At 39.7% G+C, this 17,168-nt stretch overlaps 1 protein-coding gene across 4 annotated transcripts in view; it reads right to left on the bottom strand.

Moving 5' to 3' along the window:
* Positions 1 to 1,344: 1,344 nt before the first annotated feature.
* Positions 1,345 to 17,168, bottom strand: part of fnbp4 (formin binding protein 4) — a 145,616-nt gene continuing 129,792 nt past the window's right edge. For 2 of the 4 annotated variants that reach the window (XM_035417756.1, XM_035417757.1), the window contains exons 10-17: positions 16,132 to 16,236; positions 15,427 to 15,560; positions 14,276 to 14,433; positions 13,526 to 13,809; positions 10,173 to 10,308; positions 7,980 to 8,185; positions 3,806 to 3,966; positions 1,345 to 2,124 (exon numbers count right to left, since the gene is read on the bottom strand). In XM_035417756.1, the coding sequence (XP_035273647.1) occupies positions 2,031 to 2,124; positions 3,806 to 3,966; positions 7,980 to 8,185; positions 10,173 to 10,308; positions 13,526 to 13,809; positions 14,276 to 14,433; positions 15,427 to 15,560; positions 16,132 to 16,236 (1,278 nt within the window). In that variant the 3' untranslated portion in view covers positions 1,345 to 2,030. The remainder of the gene's footprint in view (positions 2,125 to 3,805; positions 3,967 to 7,979; positions 8,186 to 10,172; positions 10,309 to 13,525; positions 13,810 to 14,275; positions 14,434 to 15,426; positions 15,561 to 16,131; positions 16,237 to 17,168) is intronic. The other 2 variants (XM_035417758.1, XM_035417759.1) reach the window with 2 other exon arrangements.

The raw sequence follows: 17,168 nt of genomic DNA, 5'->3' as shown, positions 1-17,168 counted from the left end.
GTAAATTTTGAGATGAGAAGCAAATGCACAGCCAGCCATTTACTGTAAATAATGGGATGAAATCTAAATTAAATATTTATTGTTTGAGCATAAGTCATAGTTTAAAAAAATACCAATTTAGGAAGAACTGTTCTGAATTTAATCAAGGCCAGAAATTTTGGATACAGACAATAACACCACTGTGGTAGGATGGGCGTGGTTTTGCGTTGGCTGCAGAGAGAGAGTGGGCGGGGCGGCTCTCGGAACTCTGCGCCACAGCTGTTGGGGATTATTAATCAGCACTGATGGTTAATTGTTTGATTGATGGACAATGTGCTGATTACCTCGACAGTGAGCCTGGACGCTTAAAAGCTGGTCTACAGAGACAGAAGCGGACGGACTGGAGACGGAGGAAGAGCTGACGGACAGTCAGCAGTGAAGTGTGTGTATACCGAACAAAAAGCCGCGTGGTGGTCGTAAAATAAAAAGACGCATTCGCGTCCAAAAATAAACTCTCGTCTCTCTCATCTCTTAAACGAGCGGTGGCACTCGGCTTGCTACAACCACATATAAGTAATAATAAATACGCTGTAACTACACTTGTTTGAGGTAAACTGAACCTATATCTTGACATGCCCCATACAGTAGATATCTTTGTGAAGCAATGGACATGGAGAAAAAAAATCCTAAAAATCCCAAAACTTGACAATGAAGCAGGAGCATAAAATGATTTTAGAACTGATATGAATGATTTAAAATTCTATGTAAACAGCCAGATTGGAAAAACAAAAAACTGTATTGTCTTAATATAAAGTTCTATGAAAATGTTACATCAAATCGATTTATGATTTTATCTTTAAAAATATGCTAAAATTACGTATGGTTTGCATATTAAATCTTTACGTATTGTTTGTTAAATATAATTTGGTTGTTAGGCCAGCTATACCAATGAGCACTGATTAATTTGGTCCTGTCATCTTTGGATAGGTTTCTACCAGGATTCAGGATGTTGAACGCTCTGAAAACTTCCAAGATGGTTGGCAACAAGCACAGTGTTCTCCAAAATGGATAACAGATTAATAAGATGAAAAAATACAATAAAGCATGTACAGTAGTGATAAGTCTCAGACTGATTTGTTGACAAAACTTTATTATCATTATTTACAACATATACAAATGCATGCATCTCTCCAAATTTCAGAGGAGAAATGAAAAAAAAAAAACATTTAAAATCAACTATAAGCAAACACCACTGTAAATACTGATACTGCAGTTCTATGTCTACCCTCATGACTTCAAAGTGGTCACACATAAAATGTCTGGACTGGTTAAAAACAATGAAGTCCAATCATTTTTGCCATGTGACTGTCATGTTAAACAAATTGGCACATTTTTAACACCTTTTGGACAGATTTAATCAAGCTTTGGGAAAAGGCTAAGGACATCACATTTTAAAGGAAAAAAAAACAAAACAAAACAATCCAGGATAGTATAGTTTAATGCATTCATTCCAAAAGTAACACCCTGGAAATAAATCTCAGTATGGACACACATTCAGATTTACCTAGGGAAAAATAAATTACTTGAGAAGTTGATTTTATGACTTCAAACTTGATTACTAAAATGTGCATCTTTGAGCTCAAAATTATATTACAATCAACTTAGGTTAAGTATAAGTATACTTTGGGCATGCTTGTAGAAAATCTCTGACACAGAATTTAAATAAGATGACTTTGAAATTCAGAGGTACCCAAGAGAATTTTTCTGGCTTATTGGTATGTTGTTAAAAATTATTCATCTGCAAGTTCTTGATCACAGCTCTAGGTAACAGAACATTATTTTGCACAGGTTAAAAAATACTGCAGGACTGAACCACATATCCACAGCATACTGTACACCATTGCAATATGATGGGTAATGAACATGTATTGCAATATGACAAGCTGTGAACTTTGGTGCATAGCTCACTGTCTGATTACAGATTTGTCAATTTAAGCATTTTTGAAACCAAGGTAAAGAATGTTGGAGGGGGCAAGCAGAGCACATAGCCATTATATGGTTTGTGTTAATTTCCGCTTCTTCAGTAGTCGCTCTCTCCAATCCTCTGGCAGAGCCTCGAAATTAGCATTTTTACCCGCCTTTCCACTGCAAACAACAACAGAGACAGCAGTGTGAGTTCATAACTCAGAAATTAGATATCTTTACCTGTTTTTCAACTGTAAATATTAATTCAGTGGCCACTGTATTAGGCATACCTATCTAGCCATTTTGCTCCCGAGCAGCCTTAATTCTTTACGGCATAAATTCAAAAGGGTGTTGGAAACATTCCTCAAGGATACTGTCCATGCTTACTCAATAGCATCATGTAATTCCTGCATATTTTTGGCCACACATACTGCGAAACTCCAGTTGCACCTCATCCCAAAGGTGCTCCATTGGATTGAGATCTGGGGACTGTGCAGACAATTGGAGTAAACTGAAGTAACTGTCATGCTTGTGAAACCAGTGTGAGATAATGTGTGCTTTGTGACATGGTGCATTATCCTGCTGGAAGCATCCACTTCAAAAAAGGAAGACTATGGCCATAAACAGAAGCACACGGTCAGCAACAAGGTATGATGTGGCATTCAAATCATGTTCACTTGGCATTCAAGGGCCTAGAGTATGCCGAGAAAACATTAGACACAGCATTACACCACTACGTTCAGCCTGCACCCGTGACACAAGGCAGCCTGGATCCATGGATTCATTCTGTTTATGCCAAATTCCTACCACCTGCATGTCCGATTGTGTAGGTTCAGATTAGTTAGACTAGGTCGCGATTTTCCCATCTTCATTTGTCCAGTTTCGGTGCCCAACCACAGTCTCGTCTGTTCTTAACTGACAGGAGAATGGGCAGTCTCGTTCAAGCTAATAACATCTGTTTACTTGATGTGTTGTTACAGTATGTAAACAGCTGTTATTTCAGCATTTGTGACCCAACAAGTTTGCCCATTCTCTTCAGACCTCTTTCATTAACGAGGCGTTTTCTCCCGCAGAACTGTCTTACTGGATTTCTGTTTATTGCACTATTCTTCAGAATCTCTATTGTGTAAAAAATACCAGGAGGCTGGCTGTTTCTGCGATGCAGGAACCACCATGTCTGGCGCCAAGAATCGTATCACAGTCAAGGTCCTTCAGGTCACGCAATTTGTGGCTCAAACTAAAAACTACACCTCTTCACCATATCAGCACGCATCATATACTGTCTTGCCACATGATTTGCTGTTTGGAGGCGTAGGCTATTTGCGTTAACAAGCAGATGTACCTAATAAAGTCACCAGCAAGTGTAGATAGTGCCCTCCAACTAACTGACCACAAAATTACTGTTTTGCAATGGCCATCTCAGTCTCTTTGTGAAGGAAAGATTCAAAACGTACTGAGAACAGGGCCGCTATCTATTAAAGAAAAGCAATTGTGTTTAGTATAAAAGATTATAATTTTTTAGCACGTAGGCCTATATATAGCTCATTACCTGTGTTTATTAACATCAAGGGCACCAACATTTTTAGAGCACTGGAGTCTGATCGTTCCTAACCCACATAATACATTCTTTTCTACCAGGTTTTACCAGTACATTTGTTAAATACTTCATTCTAGAAATATCCCAGAGTACCCAGGATTATTCAACACAACCCACGAAATTACAGTTACTAAAAACACTGAATATTTCTAATAGCACCAGAGAATATTGCAACATGTTCCTTTTTGAAAAACCAGTAACAATATTCCAGTTGGGTAACAATGCTTCATGGGACCATAGCACCAGGTAGAGAAGACGACTTACGTGACAAATTGCTGCTGTTTCCACTCCTCGATGCGCCTGCTGTTGAACTGGTCCCTGTCTTCATCACTGGAGCTCGATTTCTCTTCCTCATCTAGCTCCCGCTGAATACTCTGCCACTTCTTCACAAGGGATGGCATCTTTGTCTTGCTTTTCTTTGCCTGCTAAGGGCAGGAAAGAGAAGAAAAAGCACGACTTAAGTGGCTCTACTCATTCTTACCATTGGCATGGGGCTGCAAAATAATGGCAACATTCAGTAATTCATTAATTTGTTGGCATAACGTCGGCCATGACGCCGGCATTCTGAGATTTTTCAACTCATACTTTTAGTGCTCCTGCAACCAAACTATGAGTTGAAAACACAAACCCTGTTTTCAGACTTTATTAGTAGACGATTTTGGGACAACTATACCAAATACCAAGTTTATAAGCGTCACCATTGTCGCGCTGGTTGTCTATTTACCAAGCACCCCCTCCCTGCAGTCTCATCTGCAACTACACCCCCACCCACAACACACTGGACAATAGTGTATCTGGGCATTCATAAAAATATTCTTTCACAACTAAAAATTTGTATTCCATCATAGGAATAAGATAAACCCAACAATAGCCTTATGATATGCCAGTGAAAATGCTGCTCACTGAATAATGAAATCAACTAGACAAATTTTTCTAAAATTATACCATGTCCTTCTACTGTCAGTATCTGGGACTAAATATGGAATACATATACAACCTTACCAGTGGTCATACATTGTCTTGAACAATCTGTTTGTGAAATATATGCGCATTTGACACGCCTGGGTACCTTGCAAAATAACTGTGCGTAATATGGTATTTATGGTGTTGTCGCCCTTTGTAGTACAATCTGGCTTGATTGACAATTAATCTATCCAGTAGGTGACATCATTAGAAAGCTTATTCTGTATAACATCTAAAATTACTTTTGGAATAGTGTTTTATATCTCAGCGTAACCAATGGTTTGCTCTCATCATCGCCTCCTTACGCATTCACTGTGGTAGGAGTAACAGACAGTGCACCTGGCAAAACTTCATCGATGAGTTTCCTCATTTCTTGTTAAATATGATTATTGTTGAGAATTTCTGAGCATGGCTAAGGCATATGTTTGTTGATAGACCCAGCTGATATACTGTTTTCTGGACTGTCAGAAGAGGAGAATGGCAGCATTGATTATTGGTCCCTGCCTCTATCTACAGAACGCAAATAACATTTCATTGTGAATATGTGAGCGTTGCTGCTGAAAATATTTCGGTTATATACGTTATTTTTGAAATTGAGTGTCTTTAAATAGGTTAGTGGTATTTTATAATGAGGATATTTCACACTGTAACGTAAGCGTTCATTGTTAGCCACGTCCTTAGCTGAGTAGGGTTTCTGTTTCAAGCACTGGATTTGACCTGTGCTGGGCATCACCAAAACGTGGTGTACGGTTGAATATTGTTTGGATGTCGTCCCATCCCCAAACAAAACACATAACATACTGTAGCATACAAAAAACATATGAGTGTTAATGATTACACATTTAGATACTCTACCACACTGTGAAAATGTTTTTGCACAATGTTTCAATCTGATATTTTTAATGTTTCATATTAAATCTTCATAAGGGCCATATTTATATGCTTTACAATGGACCAAACGCATTTTATTCATTTTCGGAGAGATTTTGGATACGTTTCTGGACCCCTAGATATTTTAGACCACTGTACTGACGGAAAGCTTGTAATTCCCACTTGAAAATGATGCAACAGTGAGTTTCTTGAGAAAAAACAGTTGATTTGCAGTGAAATACAAGAATATGTTGTGATTTACAGCAATGCATAATTTAGACATTTTGCATAGATTTGGAGACGCTGGGTACACTGCTTAGTTCTTGCTTCATAAATCTATAGTAGTTCTACCTATCCACCCTTAGATTTTATAAACTTGTGGTCAAGAAGTTTTTGATCCAGCACATGTATAGTTTAACCTGCTGTGTATATGCAATCTTTCAGTATTTCACTGCAAACTAAAAAAGTGCTAATTAATTTTTGATTTTTGTCTAGACAATTGCATTTCTGGCGCTTTATTTCTTCCAAAATTATGAATATAAACTAATCTGTGTTAGTATTGTAAGTTGTACAAATGTCTTCCTTCATTTTAAGGCATTTTTCAAGACTCTGATGCTCCCAACTGGTGTTATAAAGCTTTAAATAAGGTACCCCCCTAAATGGGCAAGGATTGGAAAGATCTCACATGTGCGCTAAGGGGTTAATTCACTTTCTCCTCACTGCATGGTGCATTTTAAGAAATTACTGCAGATCAGACTTCCCAAAATATAGGCAGACAATTATACCAGCTAACTTTACGGACAGATAATTAAGCCAATCTGGGATAATACAGTACAAGTGTGCTGATTAAAATTGTGTTGAGACACCTGGCTCTGAATGTTGCTTCTCTATTGCCATTTAACATGTGAGGTTGAGAAGTTGGTGGTGTCAAAACATGTATAAAAAGAGTGCAGGTCCTCAGCAAAGGGGGCAGTGTTTGTTTTTCTGTTGGCTCTTGGATTGTATCCCAGAAGTGTCCACGCTTTTTCGAAAGCATGCTTGGAGTTCATAGCGCTGAATTCGTGTTCAAATTTGTCCTTATATTGCATTTTGGCATTATAAATCTCATTCTGGACTGTGCGGCTAATGGCTGAGTGAGAGCCAGTCTTGGGATTGGAAAGCCTTCTGTTCTTCCTCTCAGAAAATATATTAAAATATATTAAAGATTTTGAGTTTGGGTGTTTATACAGTCTTACACGGTATGGTGGTGGATATACAAAACTTAATGTAGTTAGCAACTGCAGGAACCCTCATTCAGATCACCATCAAAAATGTACCACTCCGTGCAAGCTAGGGAGCCTTGCTGCTGTGCAATGGCGTTCTCCGACTACTGGTTGACACTAGGTTTGGGGTTTGTGGCACTTCAGTGCCTGTTAGTAATGCAAATGTACAAAAATAACATTATGTTCTGTAAACCAAGTGGCAGGTGAGTTTGAACTGTACAATTGATAATATTAACCTAAGTCCAGTACATGTCCCCTTCTTGCTGGAATGTCCACATATTGATAAAATGACAGCAGAGCACTGTTAAGCCTGCAAATGTTGAAATCCCCAGCAAAAAACACCAGAGCCTCAGGATATGTGCTGGGCCTATCACTGCATTAGCAACCTGGGCCCTGCAACTACCCTGTTGTTAAATGGATGGTAAATGGACTGCATTTATATAGCGCTTTTATCCAAAGCGCTTTACAATTGATGCCTCTCATTCACCCATTCACACACACACTCACACACCAATGGTGAAAGGCTGCCATGCAAGGTACCAATCAGCTCGTTGGGAGCAATTAGGGGTTAGGTGGCATAGTGGTTAGCACTGCTGCCTCGCAAGGAGGAGGTTCCGGGTTCGAATCCGTGTCCGACCGGATCCTCTCTGCGTGGAGTTTGCATGTTCTCTCTTTACTCCGGGTACTCCGGTTTCCTCCCACACTCAAAGACATGCATGTTAGGCGCGCTCCTGCAGTTGCCCTTGACCAAGGCACTGGCCTCAGAACTGGAGTTGGTCCCTGGGCGCTGCACTGTGGCTGCCCCCTGCTCCTAAGTAACTAGGATTGGTCAAATGCAGAGGACAAATTACCCCACAGGGTTCAATAAAAGTATATCTTATCTTATCTTGTCTCTCAGGGACACTTCGACACGCCCAGGGCGGGGGATCGAACAGGCAACCCTCCAAGTGCCAGACAACCGCTCTTACCTCCTGAGCTATGTTGTGTTATTGTTAGGTGGAATGTAAACACAGCTGATGACAAAAGTAGGGAATTCCCTCTGCAGATATAACAGATGCAGGGGACAGCCAGCTTCTCCAGATATAGGCCTGTATATACCATGAAATAAGCCAACTGCATGAACACTTGTGTCTCATATTCAACTTCTGATCTCAAATCCAACTGCCTTAAGTATTTTTTAAAAAATAACAAATTTCACTCTACTGCCAACATGCATTTTATGGGCACTCCTTCAAAACGCTAAAAGGTTTTGTGAATTTTTGCCATACGGCCTAAGAGTAGCAGTGCTTGGCCGCCTAATAAACCAGTCTACCTCAACAGATCTTTTACATGTACACACACACCTTTTCCTTCCTCAGCTTCTTGGTCTTATCCAAAGAGAGTGTTTTCCCTGCCAATTGATCAGTGGTCCCAGATGGCAGGACAGCTGGTGGTGGGGGCAGGATTGTGGGTGCTGGGACAAGGGAGGCTGTCGTTTCAACCGAGGGGAGGGATGGGGGTATGGCAGAAAGACTCCAGTATGCAGGTGCAGACACTGGGGCAGCAGAAGCTGTGGAGAAAGTATTGCCATATGTAGGTTTCCAACTGAAATCAAATTACACTTTTTTCCAGGACATTTCTAAGAAAATGTAAGGTTTTAAAAGACAATTTTACTGTACATACACAACAATGTATGTCTGAAAATGTAAAAACACGAAACAAAAAATAATAAACACAACAAACAACACATATCTAACATTACACACACCACACCAGACCTGGGTCAAATACAAATACATATTTGTATTTGAAAATGTAGTTAAATACATATTTGAAGTATTTTCAAATACTTTAACACATGAAATACTTTGTATTTGATTTATTTAAATTATTTTCATGGAAAACCAAATACTTTCACAAACAGTATTTAAACAAGACCAGGTCAAAACCTAGTATATGTCTGGACTGGCCGGCCAATGGTGTAACTTCATCACTCACTCAATCACTCAGTCACAGAGATTCGCGTTTATAGGGCTGGCCCCACAATTGCAGTCCAGCCAAAAATACATTCCTTTAAATAAATACTTTCCTGGGAAATCAAATACTTTTTCAAATAGTATTTAGAGCCTTTTACAAATACATTAAAATTCAAATACAATTTTAAAATATTTTGAAATATTTCTGTGATAGACAACAGAAATGACAGAGCCAGCAACAATGTAAGCTTAATACTGAAGAGTTCTTTGTAAAATCTTTGAGTGGCCCTCGATGTGATGTCAGCAAGTTCTAATACTGAGGGCACTCTAGGGGAACTACCAGGGGCTAGGGGTTGAATCTGGATTATGGGCAAGTGCAGCCTATACTGGGGCAATTTTAAACAACCCATGCACTGTCTCTAACAGACAGTAGCCTACATGTCCTTGTATGGGGGGGGGCACAAGCTACTTGCCAGTTTATTTGTACCCATGCAATCTTTTTTAAAGTTAGTGGCCTTTTAACTGTATTTCCTCTTTTTTTCCACTGATAAAATAGAATTCAGCCGTGCATATTCACTACCAATTAACAATGGAAATTGGTACAACTGGACTGGGGCCGTCAGCAGAGCTGATAGGTTCCCGCATATCCAATGCTTTTCAAGTCTTTCAAAAGCTTGATACAACTGTGCATGTTGCACCACTGGCCTTATGTGGTGAAAGTATTTTCAAAGAATTCCATTAAATCAAACACTTTGTGTGTAATAGCAAAATAATAGGAAATACATGCAGATGCTCCTTAAATGTATTTTTAAATACTTTTTATAATTTAAATACTCTGTATTTGTAAATGGTGAATTTCACATAATTTATAAATAAGTATTTAAAAGTAATTAAAATAATTAAAATAATTTATGTATGTATTTGACCCAGGTCTGCACCACACACACACACACCAGCCCTCTCTCATCTTTATTAATTTATGGGCACATACATTGCCCTCCAAAAGTATGGTAACAGGAGAGTGAAATTAATTATTTTTGGTATATACTCAAGGTATCTGAATTTGAGATCAAGACAAATGAGACAAAGGTACTTGTCAGTTTTTATTTCATAGCATTTACATGTGTATATGTGAAACCATTTCTCAGAAGCAATGACTAGTGAAACATATATGCATGTAAATACCATGAAATAAAAGTGATTACTACTACTTGTGTCTTATTCATCTTACAAACTCAAATCCAAATGCCTTTAAGTAAGCAGCAAAAATAACTAATTTCACTCTACCAAACCTTTGCAGGGCACTGTAGTTACTGTAAACATTCCATTTTTAAAATAAGGCTTGATTTAAAATCAAACAAATATTAACTGGCTTTTTAAAATTAAGGAAAAGCTTCCTTCATTTTACAAACAATTTTAGTCAGGGACGAAACCTGACCCAGTTGCAAGGTGTTGCAATTAAGATTGACAATTTCCAACCCCTGCCACTAGTTTGGTTTTTTTGTATTAAACCCCCCACCCCCACCCCCCACCCCCCACAACAACATTAGTCAAAACATGTCCTATTTCGGAGGTCCTCACTGGCTGTGGAGGTGGAATGACTATACAGGATGGCATTGCTGCCAATAGTAACATTCTTATGCAGTTGACCAGAATTGACTGCCTTGCGCTTCAGGGTCTTCACTGATGCCCCAGGGGAAGATGCTGACTCGCATACCTGAGGGAAAAATGCAATCATAAAAGAAATTGTAGACATTTAGCACTCAACAGAACACCACATTTTGAATATTTAAAATATTTAAATACAGCAACAATCATATTCTGAGGGGTGGAAAAGACAGTAAGAAAAGGAAACGGCAGGATTGTGTGGTACCATTGTTCTACCGAAGGAGGTAATGCATTACCTTAGCCCAGTAGCATGACATGGCACACAATGCAGTATCAACTGCCTTGCAGAGCAAGCCAATATAGGAGAATTGCCCAGTAGTTGCAGACAACGCAATGACTTACCAGAGCTCTGCACTGGGATAATGCTGTAATGGCCTTAGCCAGCAGTAGGAGATAATGCAGTACCAACATTCTGAAGAGGGAGATAATTTGCTACCAGTTCCCTACAGATGGGACAGAGGGGCATTGCCTCCCCAAATTTTTCCTCCCGAAAATTTACAGATATCTAGCCCTCCTGTACATGAAAAAAAATACTTAATAAATTATGCACGAGCCCGTGCATTTGCGATGCTTGGTAAATGTCTGAGAAAACAAGCTTATTTTTCTAGTGCCATCTGTTTTATATATCTTTCAATATGCAAACTCATCTCGATCAGGCTTATGCTTTCATTGTACAACAGTCTGTGATCCTGTCAAACTTATCCTATGTGCTCGTTCTACATAAAATATACTGTTTAAACTATTAAATTAAATAGAGTGCAAAGGAGTCATAGCCACAAAAAAGTGGATATCAGGACAGAAAAGAGAAAACGGATCAGGAGAGAAAAGCAGCAAAGTTGCCAGAGTTAGATGGCTTCAAAAATAAATAAATAAATTTAAAAAAGCAATCGCCAAACCCACGACTCGCGTCAAAAATATTCCCTGCTCAACTGCTGTCATTTAGGACGTTTTAAAACCAAGATTTTCAACACACCTAATTTGCAAAAATGATGCTTACCGTGGAACATTATTTGGCAACCTGCAGTAAAGTGTGTAGGCTACTGCATTTATGGCATTGTCTGCATGACAAGAGCGCTGATTAAATGAATGAATCATTGTTTTAAATGTAAATTAATCAAGAACTACTGGAGTAGCAGCATCGAACAGGAGAGACTGCATGGACTGGCCTTAGGCTACTTTCTGTCAGGAGCATCAGAACTCGAGAGCTTAATGGGAGATTGTAAATGTAGGCTCGTCGAATACCCTTCAAATGAGTGAGTAGTGCTTTTCAAGAGGATTGTTGTTGGGTTTCTGATATTACCAGCCTGTTATAGTTTGAATTGGGCTGCCACCATCTGTCACAACAATTGATTTTTTTATTTAGCAAGACTATACAGCAAAGCAGCAGTGCTAAACCTTTATCATAAAATTTTGGATAAAGATAACCGTGATCTACATGCATTTCTTAAAGGGATAATTCACATTTGTAAACCCAGGTCCAAACCCAGGTGAGCTGCTCACCAAGAATTAAGTGTAAATTGGGGGTCTCAAGCTCTCCTAATTTATGTATGCACATCTCACTTTCTCTTTGCCATTAGATTTGTTAGCCAAATAAAAGTGAATTAATGGGCAAACCTAAACACTTTGTCATACAGTTGAGGCCAAAAGTTTACATACACCTAGGCTAAAGACATTCAAACTCAATTTTTCACAACTCCACACATTTAATGTTACCATTAATTACCTATGTTAAGTCAATTAGGGTATCTACTTTATTTCCATAAGAGGTCATTTGAATATAATAGCTAAGAGACATTTATTTAAGCTTTTATGTACTATATCAAATTTTCAGTGGGTCAAAAGTTTACATACACTTTGTTAGTATTTGGTGGCATTGCCATTTAATTGCTTAACTTGAATCAAATGCAAAATTTTTGCCCATTCCTTCTGATAGGACTGGTGTAACTCAGATTTGTGGTCCTCCAACTTTTTATATGGGATTAGGGTCAGGGCTTTGTGATGGCCACTCCAACACTTTCACTTTGTTGTCTTTGCGATTTTATTAAAACTTTGGAGGTATGCTTAGGATCACTGGTCCTGCTGTAAGATCCAGTTGCGACCAAGTTTTAACTTTATAGCTGATGTCTTGAAGTGTTGCTTCAGTATTTCTAGATAATCCTCCTTCCTCATGATGCCATCTATTTTCTGAAGTGCACCAGTTCCTTTTCCAGCAAAACACCCTCACAGCATGATGCTGCCACCCCCATGCTTCACAGTTGGGATGACGTTCTTCGGATTAAAAACCTCACCCTTTTTCCTCCATACATAGCACTGATCATTATGGCCAAGCAGTTTAATTGTTGTTTCATCTGACCTGAGAACACTCCTCCAAAAGGCTAGGTCTTCGTCCTGGTGATCACCTGCAGTCTGGCTTTTTATGCCGGTCTTGGAGGAGAGGCTTCTTCCTTGCGGGACAGCCTTTCAGGCGATATAGGATTCTCTTAATGGTGGATTGTAGATACTTTGGTAACTGATGCCTCCAACTCGCTTCATTTTTGTGCTTTTTGATCTGATATATTTTGTAGGCCTAAGCAAGATATCAGCCTAGCTAGCTGTGATGTTTGTTTTGATGACTGACTAACATTTTAACCAGCCTACAGCCGAGCACTGTTGGGTCATGGTTCTGATGTCTACATTGACCTACTTTCCCAATCCCCTAAGTCATCGACCCAACACACTGTCCACTGTAAAATATCTAGGCCTAATTAATGGTGCAGTGTGGGCAGGTGTTTGGTGGTCTGGTGAGAGGGGGCCTGTAAAGAAATCTTGCACATCATAACCAGCTTCCGCTACTGCTACTAGCCTTCTTTTTTCCCCACACAGTCATTTTTGTGTATTACGCAGTGTATTTTTCCCCTGCATTTTGGGTCTTCTAATCTGTGTAAAAAATGCAGAATTTAAACACAACCTCTGTGTCTGATATTAACCTCTTGACCACAAGCACATAATTCGGCATGTGCATAAATGGAAAAGATTGAGACAATGAGTTTAAAAAATCACTGACCAATGCAGGCATGTAAACTGTACGGCACACACTGTGCCTTGAATGAAAAGCTGCCCCCCAATCACAACAGTTTAGATATGGGACTGGCCAATATACTGGTTGGTAGATTATGGTGTGCTGGCCATTGAAAATGTAGATCACAAGCCAAAAATTGTGGGCACCCCTGCTTATAGACCCACTCAAAATAGTAAGAGATATCTTTCACTAGTAGGCAAAAGCAGACCTTATTGCTAGCTGTGCCAGGAATCAGGTGAGAATTACGGTTGCCATCTTCCTCAGTTCCTGGGGCCGGTGGTTCCCCTTCCTCATCCTCCATTTCAACCTCCTCGATCTCGCCTTCATCACTAAGTGGAGGGGGAGGAGGTGGAGGTGGGGACTCGGGAGGTAGTGGAGGTGGAGGTGGATATTCTAAAGGGGGAGGGGGATCATTGGGAGGGAGGGGAGGTTGGGACAGATTCCAGTAAGATGACAGCCCTGTTTGTGCTGGGGAAAGATAGGCGGGGGGGGCTGTGAAAATAAGGAAATTTAGGGAGGGATTCAGTAAAGATTACAGTCATAAGAAATCTACATTTTATAGTTGACAAAGTCAATGCTTGGGGCCATATACAGTACAGGAATAGCACAGATTCATTCTAGAACACTATAAAAAGTTGTAACAGATGTTCATTGATTTAAGTTTATTCACTAAATATTGTGAATATTATATAATATATTGTCCATATTTAATGATTGGGCAGACAGACACACACACATATATTTTAAATAGGCTACTTTTCATAACTGTATTACCAAGTTGAAGTGAACAATTTATGAAACCAACAGTACTCAGGTTCTCATCAGAAAAATAATTCATTTTTTCCTGGCAGTTATCTGAACAGAGAATCTTTTCATGGATCACACTCCATTAAATTTCTTCTGTAATCTGTAAGAGGCAGCCTAACCTAACTGAAAGGGGTTTAGATCAGGGCCTAACCTGTGAGCATAGAAGGTGGGTCTGATGGTGGCTTGGCCTCTCTCTGGCTGGCAGAACTGAGCTGAGGGGTGGGGCAACCCTTTTCCTCTTCTTGGGCTGGAAAGTCCCACTGGGAGGCATTGGTCCGGTCGTTCACATAGAAATACCGCCTGTGTTCTCTACAGCCAGAGAAAAAAAAGAGACAAGCCATTTCAGCAGCCAAGAAACTTTTCACAGGTCATATGACACGCGAGGGGAGTTGGGGGTTGTTAGGGGGGTGGAGGTGGGGGAGGGTAGGAGGACCAGGGGGCACTGCCACCACACATAGGGCAGGAGAGGGTATGATGGGGTATGCTGTACTGAGCAGCAGGACTGCCCAGGAAGGGGGCCAAATTTGAGAGGGAAACAGATGGGGGACCCACCTTGTTACAACAGTATTGACAAAAAAACCCCAAACATTACACAGTTGGTCCTGAAAGAAACATCACCATAGTCCTCAAGTAAGAACCAAATACTTATAGTGAACTGATGAACAATGCCCCCTAAAGATGCTAAAACCGGCATCTTCAAAGGGGCACTGTAACGAGGAGCGGGCGACACTGAAGAGTTTTCATGAAGCACATTCAAAAGTAAAAAGGAAACAAAACAAAAACAAACGGTAAACAATGAAATAAAGAGGTCTGACCTGCTGGGCCCAGGAAAAGCTCGGTCTTCGCTCTTACTGATGGTCTGACACGCATCCTTCAGGAAGTCACTCTGTCACTCATTCCCCCAGCACTGGCGCCGTCCTGAAAAGTGCAAAGCTCTCGCGTGCGCGACCACCTTCCTAGAGCTACAGTACCCTTCCTCTGACACGCCGCAGAGCAGAGTCTAGAGGACCTCTTTGGGCAGAGTAGGGGCTGGGACAGGGGCTCCTCTCCTTCACTGTTTATTCGCTTCTCTTAATCCCAGCTTGGCACACCCAGTCCAGAAAAGCAATGTCACCTGGGAAAGCTTCAATTTTTTTTTTTTTTTGGTTGCTTGTTAATTTCCCCAATTAAGTCATTAGCGCGACTTGCCAGAGATTGCCATCGACGGTTGAACTCTCAGTTGTTTGGTCAAATGTCAAAGGGTGAAGGGGCAGAGGGTTTGGGGGGGGGGGGTGAAATATGTGAAAGGTAAGGAGCTCGTACCTGTCCCAGTGGCAGGACCAGCCTTTAGGGGTGGCGTTAAGTTCGTAATGTTTAATGTGTTCTGCAGCTTCCTGTAGTCTGCGGCGAAGATAGTTCCCATTCAGTGCACCTTCCCGCCAGTCTGCAATTCGAGTCTGAGAGAAAGTATACCAGAGGACACAGGGTTCTGCAGCTTCCAATGTGCAACTACTCAAAAAATGTAGTTCAAACCACTTAGCAAAAAAAAAAGAGATCAGTATCAAGTTCTCCAGACATGACGCAAGCACGCCAATTGACGGTTGATTGTTGGCAACTATAGTGGTGTGGAGTACTTCTCACCAATAAGGATTAGAGGGAAGTGAGAAAGAGGAGGTGATATTTGGTCAAATGGGTTTGAAAAAAATAAATATTTAGGGAAAAAAGTACTTGGTAGCTCCTGGCGTTAATTACACTAAGTAATTTCAACAGTCACTACACAAATTTGAATGTAGTTGAACTACTGCCGCAAAATATAATTAAATTACTAGTATAAGTACATGTAGTTAAACTACTCTAACGCTGCTGGTAAAAATTCTAGCTAGTTAGGGTATCATGAACATGAGATATCATGAATATCGTGCCTATTTAAAATGAGGAGAACAACTGACAAACCAAATAAATAACAGAAACAAGCAGAAACAGATTAGGATTTATAAGGAGATCCACAGGTGTGGAAATCCTTCTCACCTCAGTCTGTAACAACAGAAGTTGGAAGTTGGAGATCGCCTTTTTGTTAATTCCCAAGAACTCCATCTTACTGGTCAAAGTGTTGGCAAGCTCCCCAATCTGGAACTGAGAAAATATATAAATTAAATACAGCTGCAACCAGGGACAAACGAGGGCCAAGCATAGCAAACAGATCCAATCTGCAGTACCTATACAATCAAAGTGTCAACACAACCATTGCAGACACATTTATAGAAATGTATTCAAAGCTAAAAGGTAAACTAAAAATATAAATTTACACACATACATACATGCACGCATACTTACATGCATGCATGTTGATTGAAGAGACATAAGAATATCCATGGATGGCTGCATTTGCTTTCTATTTTATTAATTCTTACTGAGTTTGTTATGATTCAGGGTCATATGCACACAACTGTCCGAGATGCATTAAGCCATTTAGATTGTAATGATGACAAATATTTACTTATACTTTACACAAAATGAAAAGTAATCAATTATTTTCTTTTCTCCACCTCACTGCCTGTCTCATTTTCCCAGACTACAGTGCATTGTGTTTTGCATTGTTGCAGACAAGACTAAAATAAATAGCACTATGAAAGATTGCAGTTTCTGTAAGAACAGCTGCCTGTAGAAAAAGATTAATTTTCTTCCTTTTAGCTTGAATAATTTTTGTGATCATATTACAATAAGGAAAAAGTAAACCATGCCAGGTAAATCACACACCATTACAAAACCACCATTCTTGGAACACTGTTGTGTTTATTTTTTATATAATCCATAACTGTCAAGAGTTTTCAAAAATATCTTTAAAACAAAATCCTGCACTCACACTGGCCCTTTTTGGATAAGACTTGACACTCCTGTCTTCAACTCATCGTAATATTGGATTTCTGAATAAAACTTCTGCGTGTTCAAACATGTTCGCAATTAGTATGTTTTTACAAATGGAGATCATACCCGGTATGAGATCATATATCGGTCTCTGCAATGAAAAGTCACAATAAATGTAATATTGGCGCTCTAGAGTAACA

This window comes from Anguilla anguilla, chromosome 5 (genome assembly GCF_013347855.1).
Source record: "Anguilla anguilla isolate fAngAng1 chromosome 5, fAngAng1.pri, whole genome shotgun sequence".
NCBI lineage: Eukaryota > Metazoa > Chordata > Actinopteri > Anguilliformes > Anguillidae > Anguilla > Anguilla anguilla.
Note: the sequence above shows the minus strand (reverse complement) of the source record. Positions and strands in the feature narration are given on the sequence as shown.